Source organism: Sphaeramia orbicularis, chromosome 21 (assembly GCF_902148855.1).
Source record: "Sphaeramia orbicularis chromosome 21, fSphaOr1.1, whole genome shotgun sequence".
NCBI lineage: Eukaryota > Metazoa > Chordata > Actinopteri > Kurtiformes > Apogonidae > Sphaeramia > Sphaeramia orbicularis.
Genome location: NC_043977.1, coordinates 8,507,173 through 8,526,289, shown reverse-complemented (window position 1 = coordinate 8,526,289; position 19,117 = coordinate 8,507,173). Strand labels below are relative to the sequence as shown.

At 35.3% G+C, this 19,117-nt stretch overlaps 1 protein-coding gene across 1 annotated transcript in view; it reads right to left on the bottom strand.

Annotated features, from left to right (window-relative positions):
- Window positions 1–19,117, bottom strand: part of LOC115412156 (aryl hydrocarbon receptor-like) — a 64,979-nt gene that overhangs the window by 10,423 nt on the left and 35,439 nt on the right. The window contains exons 3-6 of the mRNA XM_030124485.1: window positions 18,340–18,446; window positions 9,919–10,008; window positions 6,889–7,021; window positions 2,015–2,148 (exon numbers count right to left, since the gene is read on the bottom strand). Of these exons, the coding sequence (XP_029980345.1) occupies window positions 2,015–2,148; window positions 6,889–7,021; window positions 9,919–10,008; window positions 18,340–18,446 (464 nt within the window). The remainder of the gene's footprint in view (window positions 1–2,014; window positions 2,149–6,888; window positions 7,022–9,918; window positions 10,009–18,339; window positions 18,447–19,117) is intronic.

The window sequence follows — 19,117 nt, the reverse complement described above, 5'->3', positions numbered from 1 at the left end:
TTTATTATTATTGTTAATTATCATCTTTTTTATGGTGCAACAGGGTGGGGATGTTCATGGGTTTGGGTATAAAAACCCCCAAAAACAATGACTATATTATGCTTTTCTGGATGACTCAGTATATAATAAAAACACTTTGAATAAAAAAAGGCATATGTTTAATAATTCAAAAATTCATCAAAATTCAAAAATCACAGTTTCTCAAAACTGTGAACAAACTTTGTAGAGACTGTCCCAAAGAAGATACATATAAAATTTGAAATGAATCCGACTGGTAGTTGTTAAGAAGAATGTTGAAATCTAGACATTGGTGACCTGGAGTTTGACCCTTCAAGGTCACTCAGGGTCAAAGGTCACGGACCCAAATCAAAGTCCATGTATGACTTCTTATCAGTGATCTATACTGATATTTGTAACCATTTACATGTTATAAACCATCAAAACATGAACCATTCTAAGTAAAGGCATGTGTTTAATATTTCAAAAATTCATCAAATATTCAAAAATTAAAATTTCTCAAAATTGTGATCAAACTTTGTAAACATTGTCCCAAGGAAGATACATAAAAAATTTGAAATGAATCTGACCAGTAGTTGAACATACGGTGTAGAGGTATCATATGGGACTGTATTAACGGATTTAATAAAGGATTTAATTTTCCTAATCTTCATCCTGACCCATCGCTGACCCCACTGTCTAATCTTGTTGAAGTCGTCATTCAGTCGTGTCATTATGTCCAGCAAGGTGTATTAAATCTAATCCATGAATGTCAAACTCATTTAATTCAGGTTCCACGTTTAGCCCAATACGATCTATCATGCGTTAGAACAGTAAAATAATAATAAAATAACTGATAAATAATGACAACTCCAAACATTTGTCTACATTTCAGAGCAAAACAAAGTTAAATTACATCATGAAAATGTTTACAACTACAAACTATCCTTTAAAAAATGTGAATACCATGAACAACATGAAATTTCTTCAGAAAAATAAATTACATTTTAACAATATTAAGCCTAAGTTTATCAGTTTGTCTTAGATTTTTCTCTCTCTAATTTTTCTCAAATTTTTGATAACTATAATGACTTCAATTTATCAGATGATGATGAGTTCCTGAGCTGCGCTGAGGTTTTGGATGATGTAATTATCTCTACTTCATTATGGTTTAATCATTCACCAATTGGAAATGTAGTATCTCATTTCATTAGACTCCTGAATTAGGCAGTCCTCTTAGATGTACATTGTGAAACATATGTGCATATATTTTTTTTATCTTAAAGTGTAAGACAGGAGCGACGGTATCGTGTCAAGAATATGATCTCATGTGGGCTGGACCAGTAAATAATAACATAATAACCTATATATAATGTTAACGCCAAACTTTCCTCTCTGTTTCACAACAAAAAAATGTAAATTACATTATGAAAATATTTACATCTGCAAACTATCCTAAAAAAAACTATCCTGAAATTAAGAAAAATAAGTGCAACTTTAACAATATTATGCCTCAGTTTATCATTTACACATGTTCATTACAACTTACAGATCACGTTGGATCTACAAATACACAAAACATTTAGGAACAGATAGAATATTGGTACAATTACACTTACTTCTCTTGACATTTCAGGTTGTTCATATTTGTTCAGGTTATTCACATTTTTGTGAAAGGATAGTTTGTAATTGTACAAATTTTCATGATGTAATTGTACTTTTTTACACTAAAACACAGAGAAAATTTTTAAATTATCATTTTTTATAGGTTATTATGGTAGCATGTTACTGGTCTGATCCATTTGAGGTTTGTATGTAGAACCCAAACTAAAATGATTTAAACATCACTAATCATTAATATTTCAGTGTAATTTTTGTATTTCACAAATTCCTCCTGTGGGCCAAATTAGACCCTTTGGTGGGCCGGTTTTGGCCCATGGACCGTATGTTTGACACCCATGGTCTAAAGTCTTGAGTTTTTCCTGCATGTGATTCTGTAGTTGTACATTATACTGACCAGGAAACCAGAGGAGTTGTCCAGGAGGCAACGGAAGCGACAGACGAAGCTCCTCTCCAGAAAAGACGAGTTCTCTGGTGGAAGCTGTTCAGGGTTGTAGGTGACGAGAGACGAACTGCTGTCAGGCTCCATGTCTGTGATTAAAAAACACAAAAATACACTTTAGGACAAGGATTAATGAACACAATGCATCACTTGAACAATTAAACAGCTTGTTATGTAGGTGGTTTATTGGTTCAAGAGCTCTGGAACCTTCTACCTTCAATGGACATGTCTTAAAATGTCTTAAAATGACTTAAAATAACAGATTTTTTCCTGTCACTGTAGTTGTGGTTATCACTTACACTAATCACACCGGAAAATGACCTGGTTATTCAATACTTGATGAAATTTACTATTTTACTCAACTCATTAACTCAGGCTGCTCTGCCCCTTTGGACCAAATATGGTCACTTCCAGCTAAAGAAAAAAGCCAACATAGTAAAAGGCCAAATCCCAAGCATCTGGCCAATGGGTGAGTTAGGATTCCTCCATTTCTGCAAATAGTCACATTACACAAATATCTGATAATTTTACTTATTTCACACCTGTTTTGCATTAATTATTGTAACATTTTTGACAAACTCTGCTCAAACTGAACCGAACCTTGTTCCTATAAACACACTTCTTTATCAAATGTCCTCAGTTCCCCTTAATGATTCTGTGTTAATGGTTTCTTTGTGTGTGTCCAAGTCGAGTCAGGTCAAGTTTATTTATACAGCTCAGAACTGTAAATCTTTCCAGTGTAAGACTCTCGATCCTCCGACCCCCCGCAGTGAACGCTCTAAACTACTACAACAAAGCCATGTTTCCTCCTTTGGCTTTAACAAAACCAATGTAAACACAACCTGAAGCCAAAACAAACCACTCATTCTTAGTGTAAGTACATTGTCTTAATGCTCCTTGAAAGAGGTCCAGGTCCAGGTCCAGGTCCAGATTACTTTATATTTATCCATGAGGCTTTGACACACATTTTACAAACAGCATAGACAAACATCATAAAATACTCACAGGCTCCAATAAAATCAGGGAAAAGTGGTGATAAAACCACTAGAATAAATAAATAAATAAATAATGCAATCTATGCTCTAGTGCTATGACTTATTCATCTGACTGATGGCTGTAGCTACAACACTACTTTTATACCATTTTGTTCCACATGACCAGGAGGAATAAACATGTAAACATCTAGAATGGAGCTGGTAGAAACAATCATGTAGAAAGATTGAGACTTGATTAATGGATTCATTTAGTTTTCAGTTTCCAAACTACACTATATGAACAGAAGTACTGGGTTTATGACAGAGGTGTTAAACTCATTTTAGTTCAGACCAATACGATCTAAAGTGGGTCAGACCAGTAAAATAATAATAATAATAAGATAAGATAATTCACAGTTAACAGGACCATCATACAACAAGCAAGCGCAGAGTAGACAATAATATAATAACCTTTAAATAATAACTCCACATTTTCCTGCAATTTTAACCATGTTATGCCACGGCTTCTCATTTACACATGTAAATTACAACATTTAATAACACACATCCAAGAGTGACCATATTTGGACAAAATGATGACGCTGTAGGGGTGTGAGGCACCTAAGAGCTCATGCTAAATGCTTTGTGACTTTAATGACTGTAAACTTCATCAAGCATTGTGTAAAAAAAAAAAAAAAAAAAAAAATTCATAGTTTTGTTAAAAAGGTTTAAGGTTAACTGGCTTTATTATCCCTGTAGAGAAATTTAGCCTCTGTGTTTTACCCATAATACACATACACTTAGCATTAGCATTAGCATTAGCAATTAGCATTAGCACATTAGAAGGAGTGAGCTGCCTTTGAAGCATGGCTCTATGGACCTCGTGTTGTTAACTTGATGAAAACTTGATGGAAACTTTGAATTATCCGATGTAAAATAAATGATATGATGCAAAATTAAAAATGAACCATAATCCAAAGTGAATGTGTGAACCAAAACTACTGATGTTGGTATTAAAACATAGGAAGTAAAATGAAAATGCAATGAAAAGTTTTCATATTGATAATTTATTATCATAGTAAATGTCAAATTAATCTCCACAGTTTAAAGCCTCATTTTTGTTCCTGAGGGAAATGCTAATTTGTGGTTTTTTTGTTATTCTGTAAGATCAGAAAATGTACTGAAAAACACTATTGAACAGAACATTTCAGAAATCTAGAGGAAGAATTAAATGCAATGATAAAATGTTTGTGAAAATATGCAAAATACCGAGACATATGGAAGATTTTAGCTTAAAATATGAACAAAATAAACCCGAAAGACAAAAAAAACCCCTGTATATTCTATTGTATTCTAGGCTGGTGTCTACATGTTTGTTCCATTTTTTGTTTGCAGGTCTTTTTGTGGTGAGTTTTCATTATTTTAATTAAATTCACACACGTTTCCATTCTATAAACTGTTCATACTTTGAGCTAAATTAACGCTTTATGATTCTAATTAGCTGGAAAAATGTATTTAATATGCTACTGGATGGTGAAAGGGTAAGAGTGGTGGAAGTCGTGGGTGCAGGTGTGGGTCGGTTATGTCAGGGCTCGGAGTCTGAACCAAAGCACATCGACGTAAGCATCTTAAAACCCAAATGCAGATCAGGGACCACTTCACCTCATAAGCCACAGATTACAGGTCACATGACTTGACCTGAGCTGAGTCTTACAGATTAATGCCCAAACTGTGCAGTTCACCGTCTCATATTGATGTATGTAGAGCTGAGGTTTGAGAAAATACTGGTTCAGGACAGTTATTATAGTGAATGAATGAAAACTAGGGTTAAAATGGAAAATAATAAAACTGAATGAAAATGTGTTTGCATTTATCCCTCATTATGTAGAAGAATAACAGAGTGGATTTGTAAATGAAATTCCATCATATACATTCATTCCTCATAATTCCTGTTAAACTCATATCACAAAAACTTACTGAAAACAAAACTTCTATAAAAAAATTCAGTAAAATACAACAAAAACCTATGCACTAATGGAACCAAACAGAGTAAAAACCAGCAGGAAGACTGAATAAAAATAAAAACTATTGAAATTATAACCAAAGGGCAATGACTTCAGCTCTAAAATGAAACAAAAGCAGAATTATCTTACAGTTGTAATACCACTGACAGCCACTAGATGCTGCTCTAAAAAGCCCTGGTTCCCATAGACTTGTACTGAAACCCTCTCAAAGGCAGTAGTTTTGCCTCCAGGGGTCATTCCAGTCCAATCAGTTTTATTTGGACCTGATGATAAATGATCAAGTCAACTGTGAATAAGCTCTGAGGTCAAACAGAAGCGGAGTTTTCTTTTCTTTTCAAACTTTTTTTCCTGTCACTGTAGTTATGGTTAACACTTACAGTAATAACACTGAAATATGACTTGGTTATTCAATACTTGATGAAGTTTACTATTTTACCAACTCAGTAAGAGAGTGTTTTGCATTAACTCAGGCTGCTCCGCCCCTTTTGCTCAAGTTTTGTCACTTCCAGCTAAAGAAAAAAACCAACATAACACAAGGCCAAATCACAATCTTCTGGCCAAAGGGTGAGTTATGATTCATCTATTTTTGCACATGTATAAAAATATTTAAATTTACAAACTATCCTTCAGCAATAAAATGTGAATAACCTGAATGAATAAGAACAACCTGAAAGGTCTTTTTTTTACACTTTATTTTTAGCAGGTTTTACATTTTTTAACAAACAGATAATAAAACAAAAAGTAAAGACATACAAAACAAGAGACGTCAACAAGCACAGACAGGGTAGTATCAAAAATTAAAGAACAACGATAAATATGTGGGTCAATGAGTCATAATGTTATGCCATCATAATAAGAAGGTTGAGATATCTCAACCAACCTGAAAGGCCTTAAGAAAAATATGGGCAATTTTAACAATATTCTGCCTGTTAATGAATATTTTCTACATTTATAGATCTATTGTGATCTGCAAACTGTTAATAATAAGCTGTATAATATTGTTGAAACTGCACTTATTTTTTAAAAAGATATTTGAGGTTGTTCATGGTTGTTCAGGTTATTCACATTTTTATAATATTATTTCACTTTCACACTAAAATAAAGGAAAAAATTGTGATTTTTCTTTATAGGTTATTATTTTACTGGTCTGATCCACTTGAGACCACATTTGGCCGAATGTGGAACCTTAACTAAAATGAGTTCGACACCCCTGACTTAAACTAATTACACCAACACCACACTTTTAGACAAGGATTAATGAACACAATGCATCACTTGAACAATTAAATAGCTTGTAATGTAGGTGGTTTATTGGTTCAAGAGCTCTGGAACCTTCTACCTTCAATAGATATGTCTTAAAATGACTTAAAATAACAGATTTTTTCCTGTCACTGTAGTTGTGGTTAACACTTACACTCATAACACCGAAAAATGACCTGGTTATTCAATACTTGATGAAATTTACTATTTTACTCAACTCAAACTGAGGCTGCTCCGCCCCTTTGGACCAAATATGGTCACTTCCAGCTAAAGAAAAAAAGCCAGCATAGTAAATGGTCAAATCATAAACTTCTGTCCAATGGGTGAGTTAGGATTCCTCCATTTCTGCAAATCACATCACATTACACAAATATCTGCTAATTTAACTCATTTCACGCCTGTTTTGCATTGAATATTTTAAAATTTTTGACAAACTCCGCCCAAATGGAACCAAACCTTCCTCCTAAAAACATACGTCTTTTCAAATATGTCACTGTGTTCGTTTTTACTTGTGTTTTGAGCCTGTGTTCACCCCCCCACCCCCCTCTATTTTAAGGCTGATGATGCTCACCGTTCGGGGAGTCCTGGTTTATGGACGATGAAGCAGCAGGAGGAGGATTCAAGGCCCAGTGCAGGTTCCTGCGGAGCTCCTGCTGGTCCTCGGTGTGGACCAGTTCATAGACGCTCTGGTGCATCACATCAGTCTGAAAAAAACAAAACCAAAAACACAGAAGAGGATGGAATCAGCCTCAGTTCTATCAGATAATAAGTAGGTGGTTCATGTCTTTCATCAGCTGGGTTTACAATATTCCATTAATAACTGGAATAAGAGTCTATTCAGAACAGACTGAGGAAAATATTCATCACAATACTTCATCCAATCATTTCTCCGTGGTTGGAATAATGTTCCTTCTGTGTTTGTTGGATCAACATTCTATGACATGATGAGTTTCCACAGTATTTGCAGGTTTGGCTTTTTAAGACATTTATCAAAGGGTTTTTTTGGTCAAAGTTCAGACCTTCCATTCACATAAATGACAGTCCAACGGTTCTCACACTTCTTATGTATTTTATTACATAGATGTTCATCAAAGATTAAAGTTGAGGGTTACTGTATCAAAAACAGAGAAAATCTAAAAAAAAAAAAAGTGACTTTTACAGCAACGTACATACACAAAAATACACTAAAATGTACTAAAATATATAAAAATCATGCTTAAATACACTAAAACACACAAAAATATACCAGTGTTATCTGCAGGTTGGATGGAGCCAAATTTCATTTCTTTTTTTTTCTTTTCAGCTTTTTTTTTTTTTTTTTTTGGGGGGGGTCTATTTTCATTCCTTCCGTTAATACATTAATACCAGTCCAACAGGCCTCATAGTTATTGTGTTGAACCAATCTCAACCATGTTTACATTCACTAACAAACATTGCGTCATTTACTGTTTTTGAGTCGGTAAAACACATCCTGTTGTCGTTCTATTTGTCATGTGATGAAGAGCAGAGGAAGAGGATGAAGTCGATGAGTTCCGTTTAATTCTTAAATTAATGAGATAAAGTTTGGTGCTACATTCTTGATGTACTTTGAGAGTCTTCCTGAGATGTGAATAATTGTTAATGACCCTGTTGTTTCATGTGTTTTAAGTTTTTGTTTTATTTATTTATTTTTAAACACATATATTTGTTTTTATTATTTTTCTTTTTAATGAACCAATTTTACACCCATTAATTTACCATTTTTAAATACTCATCAATTTATTTATTTTCTATTATCTGGGATGGGTATGCACTTAATAAAAACAATTAAAAAAAAAAAAAAAGTTTGGTGCTAGATAATGTTGGCATGTTAGCAGAGTAACATTATGTCCCACAGAGCAGCATCTTTATAGAATACGGTTCTTATGAAGTGTTTCATTTGTCGACCTTTTTCTGTTCTGTTAAGTTCAGGACAAAATAAATAAAGTAAAGAGTTATGTCAACATACAGATGAACATGTAGGGAAGTGATGGACGGTTGTAAATGGACCACTTTAAAACAGTTAATATTGGAATCCACTGCAGGAAAAACACTGACTATGGAAAATTAACCACTTTATTTGAGTTAATTACATGAGTTTAGCACTTTCTGAAACCAAAATAGTGGTTCAATAAATGAACATAAAGTCTCTGCTGTTGTCAGCTGACGTCAGACTTAACCCTTTCGGCCCCAGAGTTGTACAGATGCTCATCATTCATTCTCATTGATGTGCTTATATGTCTGTGTTTGCTGAATCTAAACTGTTGTATGGATATGTCTTATTTCTGTTCGGTCTTAAACTAAAGCACCGTTGCATCATGTTTATCAGACTGTGTTGTGTTGAGCCGTGTCCCACTGCAGACCACTGCTGTGAACTGTGTTTTTTTACTAAAGGCCAGGCTATAAATAGGTGTTTCTGCTGTTGTCTAAACCCCTGAATCTGCACCATGCAGCGCGCAGACCTACGGGCCCACCCAGACCCCCACCCAGCTCCAAAAATATTCTGCACGCAAGCTGCCCATCAAGACCAAACACTGGAACTGGAGGACAAGCCAACAGCAAAACAGGCCTGAGTGGAAAATAAACACACATATAACACCTCACAGTGTTACCTACAATTACACTATTAACCCTTTCACACATGAATTATGAGAAACTTAATCAAAATTATTTTCCTGACTGTTTTTATTCCTCTTTAGGCCTGAAAAAAACAATGCAATTGATTTTTTTAATGAACCTATTTTTCATGCAGTTACAAATATATGTTTATATTATATTATATTTATGTCATCATGAGTCTAACTTTTTAAGCAAAGAAATATGTATTTAACAAACCGACATCAGAAAACTGAGAGAATTGTAAAAACTATGAAATAAAAACATTTCTAATGCTGTTAATCTGATGTTTATCACACATTTTAACATATTTTAATACTAGTTGTTACTCACTTTATGGAGATAATTTTAAAAAATCCTTTTTTTTTTTTTAAAGAATGTTAATTCCACCCTAATAACTATTCTCCATTGATTTACACTAAAACATGTTGGTGCAGATGAGTTTTATCCTGAACAGTAAAGTTACAGTAACGGTATGAAATACAGTGTAAATACAGCCATTGATGCATGGTGTCTAATTTAGTCAATTATTTGGGATTAATTTCAAATTTCTTCCCCCATAAAATAAATATGTGGAATTTTTACCAATGATATTAATCCTTAGAAGTCACTTGATGCTGTGTATTTTTCTGCCTTCGGGGGTGTCGTGATATAGAAGGTTTTACAGATATTATGGGATGTTCGGCATTTCTGACTTCCTGTCAGCCATCTTGGTTATGACAAAAAAACAAAACAAAACAAAACATAAAAAGCGCTTCCATGACAGGCCAGTAGGTGTCAGTGTATGGGATGATGCACAAGCGTCCACTGTGTAGGCTGATACGGAGCTAAAACAACCAAACCCATGAATATACAAGAGAACAGCTGGAGAACAGATGAACACTGGACAGGAGAGGGTTAAAATGATTTTTGATGAACGTGTTTGGAGGTGAGTGAACTGTGACAGGTGGGGGGTTCTGGGTGGTACCTGATGGAAGCCCAGGTAGTCCTGGATGGTGTGAGATGAGTAGAAGATGGTTCCACTGGCTGTGATGACCAGGATGAACCCGTTGAGAGCCTGAGGGTCAAAGAACACAAGAGCATGGTTAGCATTATACTGATGATCAAGTAGAAGAACAAGTTGAAAAGGGGTTGAAAATTGAACGGGGTCATATTTCTCTAAACCCACTTTCATTAGTCTGTGGTTCATTTATTTGTGTATTTGGACCCTAATAGTTCATACAGTTTGAATTTGAACCCTCCAGGTGCTGCAAAGCTATCTTTAGATTCATTTTGGCAAAAATCGAGTGGATTTCTATGACCTGTTTTAATTTCTTCATAATTTGTTATGTCTATAAGTAGTTACGTCATGACATTTGCACATATAAGGTCCAGACTTCTGACGAACATTTCTCAGAGTATGACATAACTGTTTGTCAGCAGCAGCGGTTGTAGTCCAAACTGAAAATATGTCCAAACTTCGAGCCGATTACCTAAAATGTTCAGTTGTTGGTTGTTTTAATGAACTGAAGTGTTTGAACGGGACAGAGCACACAGTCAACCACCTGGAGGGGGAGGGGTCATATGCATTTAAAGGGCCAGCGCTCCAAACCACCTTTCTGGTGTCATTACTCATAAATAGTGTTGAAGATGGACCTGTGGAGTTGAATTAATGAAGAATTCAGACCCAAGCAGAGCATTTACAGTTTATGGAGACCACAGGGAAATGTTTGAAAATACATAATTCAATTTAAAAAAGCAAAATGTCACTTCTTGGAGGAATGAAAGAGGGAGGATGAGTTCCCACAGTGGAACGCCTGGCTCCAGTGGAATAATATGAAACAGACATATTTAATTGTGTTTTGTGTAGCTCCATGTGGACAGTATGATTAGTGGAATATTCATCTTCATTAAACATGTAAATAACCCGTTAGGACATCTGTCTTTTTCAATGTCAGGGGAGAAATGGAATGTTCTGTGCATGTCAGTGAATAAATACATGACATAATCTTGATCTAAATATGTGGGAAAACCCATCCCCACTGATGTCATTGTTTGGTTGTGAACAGTGGATGCTCTGGTGCTGTGTAAATATTATGCCTTTTGGCGTTTATTGGCCAGGTTTATCTTGTTGAAATGGAAGGATGCCCCCCCCCTCCCCAACATATGGACAATGGATCAGAGAGGTTATGCATCACATTCACCTAGAAAAAAATAGATATACCATTAGGGGTTCCACCAGAAGGTTCTATGCCACTTGGCAGCCATTTATCAGCTTTGTAGAAGGCATGGTAGCGACCAACATATCTGTGGAACTCCAATATCTGTGTAGCATTTTATTTATTTATTTATTTTTAATTCTGTAATTTTCTTTCTTCCCCCTTATTTATTTATTTATTTATTTATTTATTTATTTATTTATTTATTTATTTATTTATTTATTTATTTATTCATTTATTTATTTATGTGTATGTGAACTTACAAGTATGCACATGTGTGTATATGTGCACATATAGTACATGTGTGTCTGTACACATATTTGAAGGGGGTTTATATATTTTGTATGTAAGTATATTATGTCTGGCTGTATATAAACTTAATGAAGGCCCAGTATTGGGTGGGTGGGTGGAGTGGGGGTGGGGGTAGTTGGATAGGAACTTGATACAACAGTTTCATGTTCAGGTTGTATGTTTGTTGTTATACATTTGATACAATAAATACAATAAAAGGACCCTGATCAAATAAATAAATAAATAAATAAATCTCAACTGACCAACATTAGCACAATCATGATTTTTGCCCTAATCATGCAGCTGTCCATGTTTTCCTGGTGTCACATAAATCACACATTACTAAGTCTTTTGCAGAGTTGTTGCTGTACATATACCATCACTAATCTTAGAGAAAAAAAGTCAGTTTATTATAATAATAATAATAATAATAATAATAATAATAATAATAATAATAATAATAATAATAATAAGCCTGAGTCAGTTCTTATGTTGGGAAGTAAAACAAAAGCCGACATGATGAAGAGGAATGGTGGAGTTAAATGGAGCATGCTCATTGTGTCTGTGCCGAGTGGAACAGCTGGTCAAATATTTCCACTTGGATAAACCACATGTGCCCTTCTGTTCATGACCACAACATATCACAAACAAACACCACAACACACGCACTGAAAACATACACAAACACACATAAACAAACCCACAAACATCCAGAGAAAAAAAGCACAGTCATGTTTTTCCCAAACCCACTGCCACGGCCATGACTAACACTGGAAGTTGCCATGTTTTCCTTTTTGATAACACACCAGTGATTCACCACAATTATCTGCTACGCTGCACTTCAGACCCCGAAGTAAACAAACACCCAAATGTTGAAGTAAACAGATGCTGAAATCTGCACATGTATGAAGATTTGCCTTTTAGAAACACATTGAAATGACCACAGTTTATTTGCATTATTTATTTTTTGAAACACATCATTTGCTGATGATATAATAATTAACATGTCACAAAATCATCAACCTTTTGGCTGAAATTACTTTGTTCACTTTTGAGCAGAAAAATGACATAAGTATGAGTAAAACTAACCGATGTTTTACACACACACACGCACGCACGCACACACACACACACGCACGCACGCACACACACACACACACACACACACACACACACACATATTTAAAGCTAAACATGTCTGTTAATGATATAATGCTCTATGTTTCAGTGTTCAACACTTATAAACCTCTCAGTTGAAATAATTTGAGTCAGTCGTGAGCTTCAAAGTGACTCAAGTACACGAAAAAGGTATAAAACCAAACAGCTTTACAGAGAGTTTTGGAAAGATGAACATATTTACTGATGATATGATGCCCTATGTTTCGCATTAAAAAAAACTTGATAACCTCTTGGCTCAAATTATTGAATTTGGTCTTGAGCATTAAAGTGAAAAAGTACGTTAAAACAGGTGCTGATGATATTATACTCTATTTCAGTGTTAAAAAATCTTGGCTGAAATTATTTTATTCAGTTTTGAGCAGAAGAGTGACATACGTCCTTGAGAAGTGTCAAAAACTAAACAGCTTGTTTTATGTTTTTGAAGAAAACCATGTTTGCTGATGATACAGTGTTTTATGTTTCAGTGTCAAAAACTCACTGACCTCTGGGTTGAAATTATTTCATTCAGTCCCGAGCACAGAAATGACATAAAAAACAGTCAAGCTAAACAGCTTCATGAATATTTTTTAAAGATACACCCAAAAAATCCAATTATTGCCACATTTCTTCCATTGTCAGACTGAACAATAGATAATGTCAGCTCACAGCTACTCTATAATTAAACGCTGTCTGATTTAAAGGACAACAAATAAACATAAATAAACCTCACACTTCTCTTGGTGTTGGTTTCCACTTTTACAGCAGGGAAGAGGATGAGGAGGAAGAGCCCCCTGTGGAACACTCACCTCCAAATGAGCTTTCATTTCTCATTACTACCAAGCTGAGGAAACATAGGTTTATCATAATAATGGCGGGGTCGGGGTATGGCGGCCAGGCTGTTTCCTCTCCTGGAATGCCAGAGTGGTGCACATTGGGAGGAACTGGACTGGAAAATCAATGACTCCAGCAGATCCCGAAAAGATGTGGCAGCTGGCACAGTACAAACAATACAAAGAGTTTCCACAAGGTTTCACCACTTTTTGGAGGACTCTTCTTAAACAAGGACCTGGATTCTAGAAAAACATCTAGATTTTAATAAAGTTTATAAACTTCCTCAAAGAGGTTTGGATCATACAAAAACTACTGCACCGACTGTCATGAAACTGGAAAAAAAACATTATATATGCCAGCAGATCGGGGGCCAAAACCAGTCCACCAAAGGTTCCAATCCAGCCCATGGGATGAATTTGCCAAATACAAAAATTACACTGAAGATATTAACAATGACGGATGTTGAACTCGTGTTAGTTCACGTTCCACATAAAGACCAATTGTGATCTCAAGTAAAATAATAACACAATAACCTATAAATAATGAGTCCAAATGTTCTTCTTAGTTTCAAATGAAAAAAATATTACATTATGCCTATGAATAATGACAACTCTAAAGTTTTCTGTTTTAGTGCAAAAAAAATTATCAAATTATAAAAATATTTACATCAACAAACTGTCTTTTAACAGTAAAATAAGAATAACCTGAACAAATATGAATAACCTGAAATGTCTAAAGAAAATGACACGCAATTCTAACAATATTCTGCCTGTTATTAAATGTTTTGTGTCTTTGCAGATCCAATATGTAACGCACATGTGTAAATGATAAGTGGATGCAGAATATTGTTAGAACTGCACTTATTTTTCTTGAGAAATTTCTATTTTATCAGGTTGAGATGTCATTATTTGTAGATTATTATATTATTATTTTACTCATTCGACCCATTTGAGATCAAACTGGGCTGAATGTGGAACCAGAAAGACAATGACTTTGACACCTCTGTACTAGTTCCATAAAAACAGGCAGAGTCAGGATTTTGTTTAAGCTTTTAGTAGGAAAAATGGGCACCAAAATGTACTATGAACACTGATTGAATTGGTTCTCAGATTGTATCTACATTGCTGTGGAAAATCTATGCACAATATAATGTTTCTACAGTTTGATTGCTGCAGATTCAAGCACTAAGAACATAAATTAGATCAGTGAAGTCCTTTGTTCCACATTGTGATGTTGATGCATTGAATCCACCATCTCCACTAGATACTCAGACACCTACTGACCACATGCAGACTTCCATTATCATCAAACCACAGGGGTAAACTCATCTCCTTTTCTGGTTTTAGAGCCTGGCTGCAGCTACAGGAGCATCACTGGGCTCTGATGGTGGCATTTAACATCCACCCGTATGGACTACAGTGATTAAGAGTATCAGTTATTAGAATATTTAATAATCAACAACCTGTTATCATAAAGTCCGCTTCCACTCATAAACATACTTTTTCTAGGGATGCAACAATATTTATTTATTTATTAATCTATTTATTTCGAATATGCAAAGAAACAAAATAAAACAAAACAAAGCAAATGTTAGAAGATAAGATGTCATTTCTCTGAATCTGCTACTTCACCCTCCTCTTCAGCCTGCTGGTGAGAATTTAGTTGGAAAAATTTAGTACGGTTCTTTATAACGCCAAAAGAACAGTTTTGTAGAAACTTAAATACTGGAGGGGTTGTGGGAACACAGAGGCAAACCACACCCACATATTTTGGTCCTGTATGAAAATTACAACTTTGTGGAAAGATGTTGGAATAAAAATAGAACAGATTTTGGGTTTTAAATTACAGCGACCCACTTTGTCATTATTGTTCAGAGATCTTCCAGATGATTTGACAATAAGTGATAAATACCTTCTAAAAATCTTTGGTGCTGCAGCAAAAAAAAACCCAAAACAAAACAATCACTCATAAATGGCTTCAACTTGGCCCAGTGGTGCTGGAGGACGGGTTGAAAATTGTTGACGAAATTCACAAAATGGAGAGATTAACATTTTTGAGGCTGAGGCCGCAAGCAAAACTTTATAAAATAAGGTGAGTCAAATGGATTAGCTTCTTTAAATACAATTAATGTGTGGTTTGTCTCATAGTCATGTGAAATGCTTTATAAACTGCTGCTCTAAAAATGTAATTAATTAGGTAACTTGATAGCTATGTCATAACGGTAACCTAAATTATCATTACTATTAGACTGTGACTATTACCTGTTGCCAGCTGTTTTTTGTTATGTTCTGTATGACAAAATGATAAATAACTAATAAAAACTAAGTGTAAAAAAAAAAAAAGAAGAAAGACGTAATTTCTCTGAGAGCAGCGGCTGATATTTATCTGCTGTGTTATATTAATTAAAGTATGAAGATTTCTTTGCTTCCCTGGCACAAAATGGAAAATAACGATAAAAACAAACAGAAGATAACATTGGTATCTGTTATTGGTTAAAGTATCTGTTTAAATATTGGGTTGGTGAATGGTGGATGTGCTTCATATATCAAGAAAATGTGATTAATAACTTATGCAAATGCAAATTATGATGGTTTTTGGTTTTTGAGCCACAAATGATCCTAAAAACACCGTATTTTAATTCCAGAGGATTGACACTTAGTCGGCTTTGGGTGAATTAATAATAAATGTTAAGTTTTATCCTGCAGTGTGAGACTGGTTCCCCTGAGTCCTAATGTTTCAGGACATGGCAGACGGTGCCAGACGTATTGAGTAGTAAGCTGCCCTGAGCCTCTGAGTTCCTGTCATTGGCCTAAATAGCTTTTGGGAGTTTAACAGGAAGAAAAAAAGAGACACATGACAGCGGTCCAGATACATAAACCACATGAGTGCAGTCGTCAGCGTCTGCAGCTACAGCAGGAACACTGTAGAAGATGAAAAGGTTTTACAGCTGCAGCATCAGTTTCATCTGTGTTTTGGACCAAAAGAGCTGCACAAATGATGGTTATTCAACTCCCAGCAGAGTTTTAGACTTCAGCTCCAAAATGAAGCCAGTTCTTTCATGTCCTAAAGTCGCAGTACTGCTGATGGACACTAGGCGCTGCTCCAAAACACCACAGCTCCTATAGACTTCCATTGAACTTCTATCTAAAAATCCTAAGCCCCTATTGTTTTTTTAGGACTCATTCTGGTCCTCTGTTAATTAGACCTTACAAAGTTAGCAAGCATTTAGCATTAGCTGCCACAGTTTTATGACTTTTGTTCAAATATGGTCACTTTGGGCTCCAAAATCCAACATGTTGACAGCTAAATCACAGACCACTGGCTTTAAAACTGCAGTTTAAAAACCAACTGATGTTGTCATTGTTCTTCCTAAATCACAGACCACTGGCTTCAGTGGATGTTGTCATGGTGCCTCCATGAGGTTAATCAAAGTTTATTCCATCTTTTGAGAGCTACAATACGAATTATGGGTTGTTTTCCTTCCTGATTTTCACTCCTGTAGCTATAAAGGTATTTGAGTCATGGGCACAGGACCTCAGCCCAAAATAATAAGCTTTTCTGAGCATGTTTTTAATTCATTAAAGACATTTTTCCAGACAAAGCTCATTAATTTACACCAACAACACTGTAACATGACTTTATTCCACACATTGCTTGATTACATTTAATGTTTTCCCAAATAAATAAGCTAGCATTTAGCATTAGCTCACTCGCAATCCCTCAGCTACATCCCTTTTGTCCAAATATGGTCACTTTGGGCTCCAAAAACCAACATGCTGATAACTGAACCACAGACCACTGGCTTTAAAACTGCAGTTTAAAAACCAGTGGATGTTGTCATGGTGCCTCCGTCAGGTTCCTCAAAATTTATTCCATCTTTTGAGAGCTACAAAAGGAATTATGGGTTGTTTTCCTTCCTGATTTAAATTCCTGTAGCTTTAAGGGTCTTTGAGTCATGGGCACAGGACCTCAGCCCAAAATAATAAGCCATTTATTTCATTTGGTAAAGTGTAATACCACTAATAGCCACTGGATGCTGTTCTAAAAAGCGATAGCTCCTATAGACTTACATTGAGTATTTTGTCTCTAGTAAATGTTGTGAACCTTATGCAAATTTTAATCAGATCTCAGGTTAAATATTAGCTTCAATGTTTTCAGTGCTGGGTGAAATTAATGTTCTAAGCTTACTTTTAATTAATTAAAGACATTTTTCCTGATAAAGCTCATTAATTTACACCAACAATACTGTACCATGACTTTATTCCAGACATTGCTTGACTAAGTTTACTGTTTTCCCAAATAATTAAGCTAGCATTTAGCATTAGTTCAATCACAATCCCTCAGCCACACCTCTTTTGTCCAAATATGGTCTCTGTGGGCTCCAAAAACCAACATACTGACAACTAAACCACAGTTTAACTGCAGTTTAAAAACCAGTGGATGTTGTCATGGTGCCTCCGTCAGGTTCCTCAAAGTTTATTCTATTTTTAATCAGATCTCAGGTTGAACAGAAGCTTAAATGTGCTGGGCAAAATAAATTTTCCGAGCCTATTTTTATTTAATTAAAGAAATATTTCCTGACAAAGCTTATTAATTTACACCAACAACACTGCAACAACACTTTATTCCACTTATTGCTTGATTAAGTTTATTATTTTACTAAATAAGTAAGCTAGCATTTAGCATTAGCTCACTCACAATCCTTTGCAATCCCTCAGTTACACCCCTTTTGTCCAAATATGGTCACTTCTCAAACTACCACCTTCATAGCAAACATTTGAGACATACACCCAAAAAATCAGATGATGATAAAAACACGGAAAATGAAGTGTGCTGAAGATAACATCCTGGTGTTTTTACTATGAAGTGTCCTTGTACATTGGGTTTGTGTGGATTTGCTTCACACTGACCTGCAGTAACAGTTCACCTTCAGGAATCCTGGTCTCCAGTGTCCCTGCTGATTTCCCGTCTTCATCTTTTGCAGCTGGATTCACTCCATTCCGACTGTTGAGAGTGACTGTAAGGACACAAGGAGGAGGAGGAGGAGGAGGAGGAGGAGGAGGAGGAGGAGGAGGAGACGGCGTTAGTCCTGTGATAATGTTTGCGGAGCCTTGCTGTGACTGTCAGGTTTCCTCATGTTTCGTCCGTTTCAGACTCATCCCTGCACATTAAACATTCATAACATCCAGTCTCCGAGTCTTCGTCCAAAATCCACAGCTTTTATTTTGTCTTCGCTACTTAACATCAAACCTGTCAGGACTTCAGAACCTGTTTTTCATTTCATTTTACCTGTAATCCATTTAATAAAGTGTTTAGAATTAACATATTGGCTGTTGACCTCCAAAAAAATAATATTCCAAATGCTGAATATTAATAAATACCAGACAGAATGATTGAGACAGGGTTGAACGACTTAAAGTAAGATTAACTCAATAAAAATAGAATGAAACATGTTTTATGTGATTACATTTTATTCAATGTACTGGAAAAGGAGCTGGACGAGGTTATTAAATGGGTCAAGAATAATAACATCTTAAACATTTCCAAAACTAAATCTATGTTAATTGGAAGTAGACAGCGCCTGAGGAATAAACCTAAGTTGACCCTCAGAGTGAACAGCTCTACATTAGAACAAGTTATCCAAATGAAATTATTAGACACCCCAGTGGATCAGCGCCTATCACGGTC